This window comes from Strix aluco, chromosome 6 (genome assembly GCF_031877795.1).
Source record: "Strix aluco isolate bStrAlu1 chromosome 6, bStrAlu1.hap1, whole genome shotgun sequence".
NCBI lineage: Eukaryota > Metazoa > Chordata > Aves > Strigiformes > Strigidae > Strix > Strix aluco.
The window spans coordinates 39753684-39769803 of NC_133936.1; the positions used below are offsets into that span (position 1 = coordinate 39753684).

The 16120-nt window shown below is 41.2% G+C and overlaps 1 protein-coding gene across 6 annotated transcripts in view; it reads right to left on the minus strand.

The window, feature by feature from the left end:
* Positions 1-289: 289 nt before the first annotated feature.
* Positions 290-16120, minus strand: part of IKZF2 (IKAROS family zinc finger 2) — a 120330-nt gene continuing 104499 nt past the window's right edge. For all 6 annotated transcript variants that reach the window (XM_074829737.1, XM_074829741.1, XM_074829739.1 and 3 more), the window contains one exon: positions 290-10572. In XM_074829737.1, coding sequence (XP_074685838.1) covers positions 9848-10572 — 725 coding nt within the window. In that variant the 3' untranslated portion in view covers positions 290-9847. The remainder of the gene's footprint in view (positions 10573-16120) is intronic.

Sequence of the window (16120 nt, forward strand, 5' to 3'; positions counted from 1 at the left end):
ATTTTACGTAGTAGGACCTTAGGGTGAATACTTCTCTAGCTCAAGCTGAAGCTGATGATTGTTATTAATGTCATTAGCTTCAATGAATACCAAAAGTGGACCTGCGCCCAACTCACCAGTCTCATAACCCATACTCAAAACCCCAACTCATAATGCATTCAGTCTCTCTAGTTAATTAATAGGATTTGTTATCAGGTAGAAATGCAATTCCTTTGAGGTGCCAAATTGCTGTGTGTTTCCTGCTGCAAGAAAGAGATGTTTCCAGAAAGCTTAAATGGAAAACCCTTTTGTGTCAGAAGTTTATTTTTATTGGTAAAATATTAAATAATATACAGAATTAAAAACTGCACTTACACTTCTGAGAAGAAATAATTCTTGGACAAATTATATGCTTGTTCCTGAGATTCCCTACATTTATTCCAGTAGCTGTGCACTCAAGACAGTACAAACCTTTATAATATAATCCTTTTCACAAAGTATTACAAAGTTTCTGCAGCTTCTTTTATTTATACACACATACAGACTCACACTCTCACATGGCTGTACAACACTCACACATGTACAGAGTACACACATACAGATGTGGAACCATATGTATGCATGTATACTAAGAAAGAAAAAAATAATAACAAGTCCCATAGTTCAGTCTATAGCGGCAAAACTTTTTTAGCAGGGGGATACAGGTTTACATTAGGGTTGCTCACATGCACCACTGTCATAGTGATAATTTCTGAACTCCTTTTATAAGAGCATGTTCCAATGACCATGTAAAGCAATGGGACAATTCCCAGTGTCTTCACTGGCTTTTGAAATAAACTCTGATTTTTTTTTTTTAATTTTTTTAAATTTAAAAGTTTCCTCAATTTGAGCTCAGAACATCTGTCACAGAACTAAAAAAAAAATGTAACCTGGGAGAAAAGTGGTCATTTGCCAGATTACTCACCTGGCTTGTTTCAGGAAAACAGCACTAAAGTGGGCAGAGTGCAACTCCGTATGAGGCAGGGAAGATGCCGTGACAAATGGGTCAGACCTGATAGCCCAAAATTACGCTCACAAAAAGGTGCGTGCTTTGCTATAATCCCACTGCTTCAGGGCGGTCCCCGTTTGTGCGAGGACCTCAACAACCTATGTGAGGTTACCAGAATTTGGCCCAAGGAGCATGAACCCGTGGGCAACCGTGACAGTCGCCCACTGAATGCAATTTTCTTCTTGAACTCAAATGCAAGAGTCTGGGAAATAATTTGGCAATCAATCAGAACAGGATACAGTCTCCTCACTTTTGTTATTATTAAAAACAAACATCTTAAATACAAATTTAAAAGACAAAAGTGGCTACTGTGCATGCGCAGTAACTGCCTTTCAAAGAAATCTCAACGGGATTTTTTTTTTTATTACGTACCTAAATACATATTTACAGAACAGCGGCTTCAGTCTACTGGGGGAAAAAAAGGCATTAAAAATACACTATATATAAATATGTATGATATGTAAAACAAGTCCCATCTAAACTTATATAAGACAAGGACAACTCTAAAGAAGCTTTTCTGGTCTCTCAGGTAGATAAAGGACACGAGTCCTGTAATTCTTATGCAGGCAAATCTCTCCCATTAGAGTAAATGGCAGTTTTGCCCTAGCTAAGAGATTAGGCCTAATCCAAAATCCATCAAAGTCAACAGGAGTCTCCACTGAGTGGGTTTCGGATCAGACCAAAAGATTAATTTTTTTTTTGTTATTTTTAATAAACATCAATATTAAGTGCTTTTCTTAAAAAGAAAGCTGCAGTTATAGAAGAAAGGGAAGGAAGAGGCAAGAACAGGTATGTCCTTAATTCATACACTGGATGTGTTTCAATGTCAAATAAAAGCAGGAGTTAAGGTACGGGCTTTCGCCTTAACTTATAGTTTCTCACCTTTTGTCAGTCACAATCTTAATTTACATAGTTAGTTGAACCTTATCTTTGAACGTATTTAAGACAGAGCATTTTGTTTCACTGATTTGTGTGGACTGAGGAAAGAAAAACCATTGTACATTAATAAGACGTCAGGGGAAGTATTGCACATGAACAGAAAAATAACCCAAAAAGGTGGTTTTGTTGGTGATTTTTTTTTTAAACCAATATAAGCAAATCATCCATTTCTGCAATGAGCACGTTTAGAAAGCAGGATCCAAGAATGAAGCATAAGAAGCAAATTTGGGGTTGGTAACCCCCACCCTGGAATACAACAGTAGTAAAACTTTTTTAAAGCATTTTCTTCCAACAGGAAAAAAAATTATATGACTTTTTTACTTTACAATTTTAAATCTTTCTAAACATTTGCATTAAAAGTTTCCAGTTTCTCATAGAAAGATATACATTTTAGGAAAAAAAATACAACCAGAAAATAAAACCAACTAAAAAGGAAGGCAAATATACAGTATTATAATTACATCACTGTGGAGTCATCTCGGAAGGTACCCTAGATCTTTAAAGTGTTACAAAGTGTACGTACCTTATTTTTTTTCCTCAAATCAACTATCTTTTTTTCTTTTTCCTGTTTTTAATATAAAACTACACTTGAGTACAAAAATATGTAAACAGACTGTACAGCCAATGAACAAAAAAAAAAAAACAACAAACAACAAAAAACAAACCCCAGAACCCCTAGACAGCCCAAAGCTACAGGAGATAAGAGCAGGCCCAGACTTAAAGCTCAGAGAAGGAAAAGGGGGAGAGAGAAGGAGAAAACCACTGAAAGCCAGAGGAGACTGCTACATGGCAGAGGAAGTGAACATGTTCAAGCTCTGAGGACACTTGACAATTCGTCAAATAATTGATCACAGTTTCAGAATCTGAACGATTACAAAAATAACCAAAAAGTCCTTCCCTTGTTACAGTGTGTTCAGGAACGAACATCCATTTCCAGTAAGCAATGTCAAATCCCAGTAAGTGCATAGTAGGGGATTCAGTGACCTCTACCCTTCAAGAAGCTTTTCTTATTCGATGTCACTTGAGGTAAAACTAAATGGCCCAATTTACTGCAAACTGGCCTCGTTGTGCCAATAACGGAGTCATGCTCTCCACCATGCCTTGCGGGAGGTGTCTGTATTTTATCCATGATTGATAATACAGACTAGAGGCTACCGGTATTCACGTACCGCCGAGTGCGAGGGATTAAGGCTACTACACAAATGTAAGTGAATGTGTCTTCACTGCAGAGCCCTGCCACTCAGTGCTGATGACTGAGACCTAACCAGAGCTGCTGCGCTGCACCAATTAGCAAGTAAGGCCCTGATCTCACAAATAATGGTAATTATTAAGCACACGGTTAACTGCAAAGCTCCTGTGCACTTCCAGATCTAATCGAAGGGATGGCAGTAGGCTAATCATGTGCTCAAATGTTTTCTTGGGCTGCAGTGCAGTCACCGAAATCAATACCTGCTGCAGGAAGGAAGCATCAGCCCAAGCTTCGGGTCAAGCTGCTCCCTTTCTCCCAACAGAGTACACATCATACGAGCCCCTCTTAAGACATGATCTGATTAACTTCATCATCATTCACTCTATTAAATACTTCACATACTGCTAGTAAACACATAGCAGTATTTTTTTTGCAACTCTAAATAATACTAGGTTTTACTACAGCAATGTCATTGTTGAAATGGTCATTTCTGTCCACGGATTAATTAGGTCCCATGATTTGTTTGTGAAGGAAAAGTTTTTACAGAAGCAGAGAGCATGGGCAGTTATCCTCCCAAACGAGGAGCCACGCGAGCATACTGATAACCACCTTTCTGAAGGCTGGAAGCGAACAGGAACCAGGAATGCTTGTCTGCATGATCAACCGAAAAGCTAGGTGACTTAAACAGATATAAGTTTTATTGTTATCTTGGCCTGTTAAGCGTGCAGCATGGCAAAATGTCAGCACACCACCTCCTCCTGACTGCCCTCTATTCACTTCAGAGCCTCAGTGGAAGGAGAAAGACAGAAATCAGACGCTTCCAAGCATGGCTGTAGGATGCTAAATTAGAAACTGGTGATGTTCTCCTTGGCCTGCACTTCAGGACAACTCTTAATGGGATAGAAGGGAATATATTTACTATGAAGCAAATTCTGCCTTTTTTCTACCTAATTCCTGCTCCCACATATGCTCTGTGACTGCCGTGGGCCCAGACGCAAGTGGAGAGGTGCTGAGGAGCTGGCACCGGGCTGCCCCTGGGCTCAGAGTCTGAACAAAAGCATGCTGGCCTAGTCACCTCCCCCTACCCACAGGCTTCACTCCATGTCCGTGCTGGCATGCTTAGGTGCTGCACCCGTCCGGGCAGGGTAAATAACTAGATCTGAAACTAGGTCACCAACCAGCCAGGAAAGTACCGAAACAAACACTGTGCTTTTCACCAAGTGTTCCAGCTAACAAACCCCAATAACATCTTCTACAGATGCGCTTCCCTCATCTCTATGTTAATTATTAGGGCGGCAGCAGCGCAACGGTCAAACTTGCAAACCATTTCCACAGAACTTTTGTTCTTGCTGGATTTCTTTTTCCAGGTTGAAGCAAGTGGCGGATACTTTAAAGTCTGCTCCCGTTCCTAAGAGGGAACTTAAAAGCACAGCAAAGTCCACTGTCAAGCATGCTTTACTTAAAGCTCTGGAGAGGGAGAAGCAGGAGATGGCTGCCCTGGCACTCCGTAGGGCACGTGCAGCTGGGGGCTTTGCAGTGAGTCTTGGCGCCGCTCTGGGGACACCATGTTGGTTGGGACCAGCTCTGAGACCAGCTCTGGCTGGACAGGTGGAATGCACTTTGCTAGGGTAATTTTCAGCCTTTCCCACTCCTAAAAGCCAGCTGACTCCAGGAAATCTCACAGCAAAGGACAAGGATGGTCCTCTCTCCCGGTCAAGCTGCCGAGGAGGGTGCGGAAGGGGAGAGGGATCTGCCTCGCTACGCCATAGGAGAAGGGATGTTCACTTTGGGTTGGTTTTTGTCGTGCATTCTGAAAGGGTATGGTAGGATATCATGAATGACATCACAAACTTCCAAAATGCATCTGAAAAAGGCACATATACAATAAAGCATATATCTAATTATATGATACCATATATATATAAATATACTTTCTCAAATCTCCAGCTGCTCTAGGCCACAGGCCATCACTACCATCCATTTTTGTTTTTAAATGATACTAAGCAAAGCTAAGATGCAAATTTCTAAAGTCAAAGCCAATTTCATCACGCTTTTCCTAAAATCCCACACTGAGTTTAGGCGACTCAGGTATCAGTGCAGCCTCCCTTCTCCCTCCTCATTACATTAATAATGCACAGCTAAGAGTTAAGGAAAGGAGTATTATGTAGCAAAGGAACTGTATTACTGCGGCTCTTGTCCTTGGCTGAAATAAGCACCTTTCCCTAAATTATCAACAAAGTTTCTTTCTGGAAGAAGGAGTGTCTGTTGTCTGGCTTCTTTCAAATATGAAAAAGCTAGCTCTGGACCTAGACAACAAGAATAATGTCCTTTTAAAGGCCAGTTTTGAAGGGTTTGGTTTAATTCCTGGCCTCCTCTTCTGCCTGACAGCCCCAATTTAGGAATACCCTTGTAAACAGAAAGAAATTTGGAAACTCCTAAAATTGAGACTTTCTTCACCTTTTACTAAATATATTTTAGTTCCACATGGCTATTTTGTGAGCTCCGTCCTTACATTGTAGAAACCACCACCATTAAAAAAATCAGGCCAATTAACAAATTTAGATTCCTTCTCTCTAATACAGACCAACAGAGGTTAATGCCTAGACACCTTTCACGTCATGTCATAGATGGAAGCACTTTTTAAGGAGGATAAAATTGTTTTAATCCTATAAGTTACTGAGTAAAGAGCTGGCTTTACTGAAAAATGCTATATATTTTGATGTGCACTCCTAACTGATTGCAAAGAGAGGTGGCTGTAAAATTAATTGGCCATAACAGCAGATATATAGATAATGCCCTTTGCTCCAAGAGTATGGATCATACCAAGAGCAGAATAAGGAGTCACACTTCTATTTCAATTAATAGGCTTGTAATACTCTAAATTGAGTCAGATTTTTGTGATTTTTGATGTAAAAAGAGGTGAAAGGGTTTACTGGCAGGGATGTGTACAGAAATGGCTTTTTTTTTTTTCCCCTCATGAAAATGGGGAATGCTCACAGGAAGCCAATTCTAAATTTGCAAATGCATGTTTTTAACTGGAAACCCGATTCCAAGAATTTCAAGAGAGTCCAATAAAAATCAGCCAGGTTCGATTTCCAACACTAAATACTTAGAACAAATGGATCTGCAGGCCAAGGATTATCTCCTGAAATTCCTAGTACACTGTGAATGACTAATGAACTTGACAAAACTCAAGAGCTTTTCTTAGAAGTCTGCAGAGAACAAGCAAGAAAAAAAAAAATTTCTGAGGCCCCATATTGCACACTTCCGTGTAGGGGCAAATTGCTTTATCTAAAACCCTCCAATAATTTTCAGTAGGAAGTGAATGCTAACATAAATGCTAATCCAAAACTTGTTCAAAATTTGAACAGGAATTTAATCTTTCTCCTTTCCCTAGCTCTAGGATGAAAAACTTCAGAGAGTGTTCAGAAAAGGACATGGATAATAAAAATTAATGCAACCCCTCAGCTTCTTGCTCTGCAAAAAATGCAGTTTTTGGAAGATAACGAAACCAGGGTGTCTCTCCACTGCCTCCCCAGTTTTCTGTGCCTGTGATACTGGGACACGGTAGCGCTCACATTCAGATTTGCATGCTACCATTGGAACAAGAAGTTGGGCTTAACTGAAGCCAGCTATAAAACCGCTGAGCCTCCTCATCTGATCTTTTAAGCATCTACAGAGTATACACTACAGGAGGTATCAACGAATCACCAACGAATGAAAGTGCACGCTAATGAACTGCAGATATAATTGCAGCCAACTTACTTGTGGATACACAAGAGATTCTCTGCCTTCCCCATACTATGGTCCTTTCCCAAACACAGGCAGAATTTTTTAACACTTTTTCTCTAGTGCTAAGTATTCCAAGAAACTACAGCCCATGTTCTTTCCACTGACCACAGAGGGGAGAACGGAGTGTTGTGCCCCAGAGACTGAAAAGGGATTGCTGGCAACCCTCTTCTCAGGTTCAGGCGCGTGTCTTTCTGGAGGCCCACACAGCCTACTGACCTTTGGGCCCAGCACCTTTCCCTTTGCACATTGTTCTTGAAAGACCTTTCCTGCCTCAGCAGAAATCACAACCACTTTTTTTTTTTTCGGTGGCATGCTGTAAAAGCAACCCCCCTTTTCTGAATTTCCAAGCACATCCTGATGCAGAACATGGCTGGCCGCCTCCTAAGCCAACCTTCATAGCTGCAGAGAATCAGCCATATGGAATAAAAGTGATGCCCTCCAGCATCTCCTTGTTTTATTCCTGTACAGAGTCCTTTGATTGCACCAAGCACAAGAAAATGAGAATGGTCTGGAGGATGGCAGTAGTTCATTTGCCTGAGTTGCCTCTACATTAGGATGAAGAAAGAAGGAGGGGGAGGAACGCAACGACATTAAGAACAATGTTGGGAATAGGTCTTTAAATCTGTCTCTCCAAAGCCCGCATATTCCCAGCCTTGATAGGTCTCACGTTACACAAGATGACATTTCTCTCCATATTGTATTATAATTAATAGGCTACTGCAAGACTTTACCAGCTCCTACTTAATAGCATTTCAGTGCTGGGAAGCAGTCATCAGGTAATCTGGCCATGATCTACTGTATCCTTTCTAAACACAGGTTCTAGCTGCCAAGAATGTCACCATAAAAAGATTTCAATCAATACCACTCAGCTCCTTACTTTCAAATGCTCCAGGTCTAGGAAGAGAAGAAGAAAAAAACCAGTACCCTCAAAACGAACAGCAAACTGGCATATGCATCAAGTACGCAGATTGAAGTGAGCAGATGGGAATTCATTATGGCCTGATCTTGCTCTCTCTTTTATACTTTAGTAACTTTATACTTTGGAAAAGGTCTCACCAAGCGCATGGAGACCGTGTGCACAGAGGGGGTTAAACCCATGCAGATCTTTCCATTCTCAAGCTGCGCTCTTGTTGCCAAACAACAACATTTCAATTGTGATTGGTACAAACAGTTGGGTTTCAATGGCAATCTGTCACATAGGTTTAAGCCCAGTTTTTACTGATGCAACCTGCAACTTGCTGGGTGGTTGCTGGCTTTGTTATTTATTGGGAGAGAAAGAAAGGAAACAAAACAGATTGGTGTGTTTTTTTTTTTTTTTCTTGTCCAGTCTGTAGTTCAAGGACTTGCTCTGGAGTTTGTTTCTCCATTTGTTTTCCCTACAGTGAAATTAATAAATTGGGAATAAAAATGAAATCTGCAAATCCAAATCAAAGCACAGCACCTGCATCTCCTTGTATCACTTTCTGAAGAAGGAAGGAAGGTCATATGCGATCTGTTCATTTGCAGGGCTTCTGTGCTCTCTAAGAGCAAGGGCTATCCAGCAAAACCTGCAAACACTTCCACCTCTAAATTAAAGCAGAATTGATGACTTAAAAACAAAAGGAAATCACTGGTTCAGCAAATTAGCAAATAAGATGTCAACAGGAGAAAAAACGGTCAAGGCTCGGATCCTGATGTAGCTGAAGTAGTTGGAGTAGTTCCATTAAATTCAATGGAGCTAAGAGGATTAATGCTGGCCAAGGATCTGGCTCCTAGCGTTTTCCCAACTGCAAGTCTTAGTTTAGGCTGTTGCCAAGAGGTTAACACTGTGATAGTAGAAGGAGAAAGTATTTATATAATTATATATCTATATATACCTATATTTAAAGAACACTTTGCTACTAGTACTTTTGTCATTTTAAAATCCGTAATTTTAAAACAAAATTATTTCAGAAGAGCAGCAGAACCTCTTGAGTAAACTACAGACTCTCTCACCCACTCCTAGGCCACTTACCGTCCCAGGAGCAAGAAATGTTATTTCTAAATGCTGTTTCTTAAAACATAGGGTGCAACTACATAAGAAAGGCTCCCAAGGGTCTCTAAGAAGCCAATGAGTCAACACATAGGCATGAAGTAACAGCAAATCAACAATTCTAAAAAAGGTGCTTCATAAGTTAAGGAAAATAAAAATACAAAGCCTCAGACTTACCACAGAAGGCCCTCAGACTTATGAAACTAAACTGCTGTAATGTGGTACAGTGTTAAGACATACATTTCTTTTTTTTGTTTTGTTTTTTTAGCATTCTAGAGGGGCAATACACACTGAACCCAGGAAAAAGCTCACCCTAAAAAGTAACATCAACTTTGATTCGTGCTCCTAAATCCCTAACAGTTTTGCTTTAAAAATAATTGTTCATTCTGCAGAATAAAGTTCCCCCCCCTCCAGCCACCAAAACCCCGCACCGTATCTACATGTTTGACAAAGGCTCTCCTCCAAAACGTTTCTACCTATTCGTCTGAAATTGTACATGAGTGGCATCTCGTCGGGACTTTAAAGCACCTAGCAGGGTTGAGCGATATCCCAAAACAGGACGTGATGTACAGCTGAGTGAGACAGAAACAGACTGCCTTTCAATTCCCACAGGAAGCGAGGCGGGTCACTCACCAAAAAGTGACGGCAACAACAATCCCCTCTTTTATCCCTTCCCTTCCTTCTTTCCATTCTTAAGCTGGGCAGAGCAAATGAGGTTGGGTCCACAAAAAATAAGGTTAATAATAATAATTAAACAACAGCAACAACAACAACAGCAACAACAACAAAATAGGCGTCTCAATGTCTGAGGAAAAGTGGGATTGTAAGTGCAGTATTTCTTCATGTGCAGTTCTTCTACTTCATACGAGTCCCCTTTGGATGAGAAGGCCTAGTGGAATGTGTGCTCCCCTCGGACTATGTGCGACGAGAACTCATAGCGGTCCTGGCTTCGGTAGCCACAGATGTTGCACTCTAGCGGGTCCCGGTAGCCGTGGCAGCCCATGTGGATGGTGTACATGACATGGTCCAGGAAAAGGACGCGACAGTGCTCGCACTTGAAAGCCCTAATCTGCTCCCCTTCTCCATTGATGACCTTGTAGATATCCTTTAAAGAGCCCTTAGAAGCTTTTGTGGCATCCAAAGCCTTGGCGTCCTCCTTCATGTAAGCCGGGCTTGGCTTTCTCTTGGGATTTAAGGCAGAGTTTCCTTGGTAGGACTGGCGGTCTTCGTGGCTGCTCTCTGAGTCAGTAGAATCCAGGCAGCTATTGCTGGGGGAGCCCTCTCTATCCTGGGTTCGACTCTTTGGTCTGATGAGGGAGATCGGGCCATCCATGTTGTTCTCGTGACTGTCAGCTGTTTCCCTGCTAATGGGCCTTTCTATCCTGTTAGGATGATAGACCTGAGCATAAGCTGAGCTGATGACCGGGGACACCTCTGCAATTGTGCTTGGTGTGTGCTGCATCAGGGGGTGAAGCGCCTCAGCTCCAAGGTAGGTGATTGCATTGTTGATGGCTTGGTCCATCATGTGAGACTGCATCAGCTCGGCCTCCTTCTCATAGGTTAGGTTCATATCAAAGGGAATATCTGGATAGCCAAATCTCATGAGCTTTTCACCTAAGGGACAAGAGCAAATCAATGAGAAAAATCAATGTAATCACTCCAAGGTTTCACTGTAAAAGGGGTAGGGAGGGACAGAAAACGCCTGACTTGGGGTGAAATTTATTCCAGAGTCCAAAGTTAGCTTCCTTCTACTTGTTTACTGACCTATAAAGTTTCTGTCCTGAGATGGGTAGAACAGCAACCTCACCAACAGCTTTTTTTTTTTTTTTTATTCCAGGTGAAACATGTGGCTCCAGTGACCTCCAGGCTGATTCCTGTCGGGGTTACCATTAGCCGGGGTCCTTATTTCTCCATGCGGGAACAGGAACGACACAACACCAATGTGATGATCAGATTGTCCATCTTTATTTTTTCCAGTCCTAGTTACATTTATATCCTACTAAGTTCCGTACACGCACTCATCTATCTTCTAATAGGCTACAGGTTATCTACACGCGCTGTTCATGTGCCTCTACAAGCATTTGCATTGGTTAATTGCAATTAGCATGTAAAGCCCAAAACTTGCCAAAAACTCCCCTGTCTCATACCCTGTTTTGCTCAGACTTGTGTGCTTTTGCTGACCAGAGGTGTTTCTCACTTATCTGCTATCTTGTGTGTTTGTGCCAGCCTTATTTTGCTGGCCTTGTCTTCGTCCTTGCATTCTTCTGCCTGCACTAACTTTCCCTCAGTGTGGCCCAGACTCCTACAGATTCCAAACCTTCCACTGGGCCGACTGTGCCCATGCTTCAAGTTAGGAAACACACGGTAACTGGTAGAAAATGGGATTGAACCACTGAGGTCAATGAGGCTCCAACGGTTTATACCATTAGACAGACTCTCCCAAAATTAAAGGAGGCAGTACCACATGTCCCCCACACTCTGAGGTGCCTCATACCCACCTTACAACAGGGCTGCGTAGTGAGAAACCTAAGCGACAGTACAGGGGGCTGGTACGGTGGCACCTTTAGAGCCACGTACGTAAATCCTTCAACCAGAAGAAAAAAATATGAAATGACTGTATGCAGCCACAGAACGGAGGAAGTAACGGGAACACTGGGGGCTGACCTGCCATCTCACATTCAGGCTATAGTATCTTTGTAGTTCTTACCCTCAAAAAAAAAAAAAAAATCCTATCCCAACGTTTTGGGCTGAGGAAAAAAGATGCACACCCTTCAGTGTCTATTTATGCAAGAAAACAAAACAGAGAAACCACATGTATAGCTTAGTTTCAGTTGGTAAAAGGCAAAACCAACTTTCATTGACACAGGATAAATAAATACATAGTGATGATGAAGCCGGCTGATTCATCACTATGTGAATCCAATTACACATCCTTGTAACCTTTTAAAATCAATGGCACTACAAATATGCAAAACCAGAACCACATGCTGGTAGATTATGCTAGTCACAGGGTATGTTACGTATCACAGCTCTCCTTTGAAGTTAACAAATTTACCACTACTTACATCAGGGCTCAGCTCAGCAACACTGCTTTTCCAGTGATGGCTTTAGAGTGTCAGTACAAGGGAAGTTCATATAACAACTCTTCTTTTTAAATAGAAAAGGTTGTATGTGTAACGATGTATAAGATACAAGACATACATGCTCATATGTGTTCACACACACAAATATCAGCTAGTTGCTGACAGATAATTTTTAAGCTGATTTTAGAAAGTATGATAAATAATTTTGGTTGGTTTTCAGTGTCTTTGTTACTTTTCACTGCCTGAGTACATAAAACCAGACTTTTCTTCAATAGTGTAAGCTAATAAATTCAAGGAGTCACTACATACGACTGGTTTGGCTATCCAAGAATTAAAGAACTCAAGAATCTTCTATCACCTTTTGCCAAAACTGCTTGGAACAAAATGTGTATAAACCACCATAAGAAAGAAACAGAACTGTAATCCTAAATCTCTTCCAAATAACATTAGTACATTTCAACATAGCTATCACTCAGCATTTTATTTTTGACTGTAACAATTCATTCCACTTAGTGTGGCTTATCTTAAAGTGATGCATAAAGAGAAATAATTTTACATTACCCATGGAACAATCAGGTTATCCTTGGAGATGATGCATCACTCTTGGTTGGGAACTTAGCCCTGATTAGCAAGGTAATTAAATGCAAGTCTAAAGTGAAGCATGTGAATATTCCTACTCTCTTCAGCAGTACTGCTCACATGCTTCTGATTAGACACCATGTTCATGTACCTCACAACCTTTCCCTACAGCTGGCTGTGTTACAGCTTACCGAAAGGAAGCATGATGTAGAAAACTGTTCCTTTGTTACACATTAGACATTTGGAGAAAAATAGGGAAGGAAGAAGTAAATGGTGCTACAGCAATAGCCTCTGTAATCTAACGTGACCTAAGGATGATTCTTGCCATCAAATATCCTCTTTTCAGCGTTTCTGCCGAGGGCTGGCAGTCTCGCTGTCTGTGATGGCTGTCCCGCTGCTGATAGGATGGACAACTCTTTAATGGGAGGTGGCTCCTGCCTCACTTGAAACTGAGCAGCCCTTCCCAGGTTGGGCCAAAGTGGGACTGGGGGACAGCTCCAGGAGGCATGTGATCTCTTTGGCACGGTGGAAAGAAAGAAATGAAAATGGAAAAGGCCATTGGTCTCTGTCACCTGCTCTGGCCACCTGTGTTGTTCCTGTGTTTGAATAAAGAACTGGATCTAGTAGGAGTCTGATCCAGCCATCAAACACGCTGTCAGTCCTCTGTAGGCTATACAGATCAAGAAATAATACCTATCCTTTATGGACTACTTGGATGAATGATACAAACCTTATTTTGATTTCTTTTATCTTCCACATTTAGTTACTCCACCACAGACAGCAGAGTAGAGAAAACTGTAAATTGCCAGTAACCTGAATTATTCATTCTTTTAATTATGAACCGGTTCCAAAGATGTCAGAGCCTTAGAAATGAAGCATGACATAAAAAAGTAAAATAAATGATAACACGGGGAGGAGAGGGCATAAACCACACAACTCAGAAGAAACATTAACAAACCAGCCTGACGTGGTTCTCAATTTGAATTCCTCTTTAGCCAAATCTGTACTTAAAACTAATCAGATTCATAATTTTGAATTTTCATGCAAAATAATGCTCAAATTCTACTTATTCTTGCCATATATTAGTGAAGTAGAAGAAGAAACATTCTTCACTGTGGTCATCTTATCGTATGACATTCAAAAAACCTCAAAACAGGTATTTGAAGCTAGATCAAAGCACACAGACACAGTTGTCCTGTGATACCTGTAGTCCATCTCATCAAGTATCTAAAGCGACTGCAATGCCAGACACTTAGAAGAAAGCTGCAAGGAATCTTGGAGAAAGCGGTTACAGAATCTACCACCGGGTAGATTGCTTCCTTAACCCCATTAACTAGAAGCTGACTAATTCTGAAGCCAGTTGATCTTTACCTATTCTGAGATGCCTGTGTATTTTTAATTCTTACTATAACAACCGTGGTCTTATCGTAAGCCACACAAAAGTCTCCTTTTGTATCCTGTCAGTTCTTAATGCCAGTGACACTCTGTGAGAGTAAGCACTACATTCAAACCGAAAATACATGAATCTGCTTCATGTGATCAGCTTGAAGATGGTTGCTTTCAATTTCACTAGTGTCTGCTTCTTCCTTCATTGAAGGAGAGGCAAAAAGAACTACTCAGACTCCTGCGCATCAGAAGTTATGCTTTCTGCCTCCACTATTTCAACAGGTTTGGTAAGACTAGTACCTCCATAGCAGATATATAACCAAGTCTCTCACTCAGAAATTAACAGAAATTTGCTGTATGCTGCTTCTTTTCCTCCCGAACTTTCAGCCAGAGTAGAGACTGTGGTCCATAACCAAGGTCCCTTGGAGATTGCTGATCAGAAGAGCAGTAAAGCATTGATAGATGTAGCATGCAAAGATTTTAGCTTATGCTTACATGACCTTCTCATAAACACCATTAAGTTGTTTTGGACAGGTGCCACACTTGCAGTATGCACAGGAAAATTTCCTGCAAGCAAGAGAACCATTACAAGTTCTTCCTGATAGAGTTGAACAATATTTCATTGGGGAGAAAATGGGAAGAAAAGTAACATCATGGTGAAAAATGAAAAGTGGCAAAGTGGAGACTGCTGTTTTTCAATTCAAACACTGTGATGCCATGAAAGATCAGAAAAGGCAGAAATAAAAGATACAGTAAATATGAAAGAGGACACTTTTTCCCTGCAGCTGGATCTGGATAAAAAGCTGCACGTCACATGAAACCCTGAATTCCTAGCCCCAGGAAAACTGAATACCAAAATGATCTGTTACACCTATAGAAGAAACAACAGTTAGAGTTTCTCTAACAACAAAGTAGCATGCCCTACTGAAGAGAATAATAATCTGCTACAGCGTATCTCAGGCAAGGATTTCCAATCAGTAAATTTGCCTTTGAAGACAGTAACAACATATGGTCAATTCCACCCGAGTGGACAAGTAGCATAACCTTCCTGGTCTGAAAAGACCATAATCTACGGATTCCAAAAATGGATTCAATTTATACCATCCAAAATGGTATAAATTTTGGATGGTTGCCTCAGTTGCGAGGTACACTTACAATCAGTAAACTATACTGCTTTGGGAGCAGGCATGGGTACACCAGAATTTAAGGGAAGGGAGCAAGGTCTCCAGCCCTCTCAGATAAACTCTCTAGCCCCTGCGCAGATAACCTCTGAGAGGTATTGCAAACACAATTCTGTTCAAGTCAGTGGACAACCTGGGGGAAAAAAAGAGCAAGAGGTTTGAACTGCCCTTCTTTCTTTTGAGGCTGTAATGTTTCTGACAACACTAGGGAAACCTGCTATGATGGGTCCATGTTTACAATCTCATAAAGCTCTATTTGGCTTGTCAGTGCTCCCATTTCCACCCTCTTCAACCCCAGCTGTTGTCACAGCAGTAAATTAAATCAGAGTATAAATCCTCCAAGTTCTTATCAGCTATACAGCAATTCATTTCAGACCACTCTTAAAGACAACAGTTTTAAGAACTAAGCTTTTGTCTCAGAAGGACTAATAACAACAACGTTGGAAATACTGATGCCTCCTGGTGTTCATCCTGTGGGATGGATTGTTCCTGACCTAACCTCGGCTTAGCACTGATATCTGGGAATGGTCAGATGACTGAGAGCAGCCAGGTCAGTGTGTCAGTGCCCTCCAGGTGAGCTGCTGCATGCTGCTAGCTCCCTACTATTCAAAACCATGTGGGTTAGCTTAAAAAGCCCTTCAGTGGTGATTTAACATATCCATCTGAATCTGCATTTAGCTGAGGGGCAATGACTTTCCTAAATGGCTGTGTTAATTGCTTACAGTCCTCTGATCCTCTCTCCTAATTGTCCTTGGTGTAGGCAGAATGAGTATGTGACATCCTTAAATTCTGTACGACTGTCCATCCGGGGACTGTGTGGAAAACATGTATTACATGACTTCAGAGTCTAGCAGCATACACTTACCCCAAGTAATTCTCTGTCCCAACTCTACTCCTAAGTTCAGCACTGCCTCAGTAGCAGTAAAAAGAAGC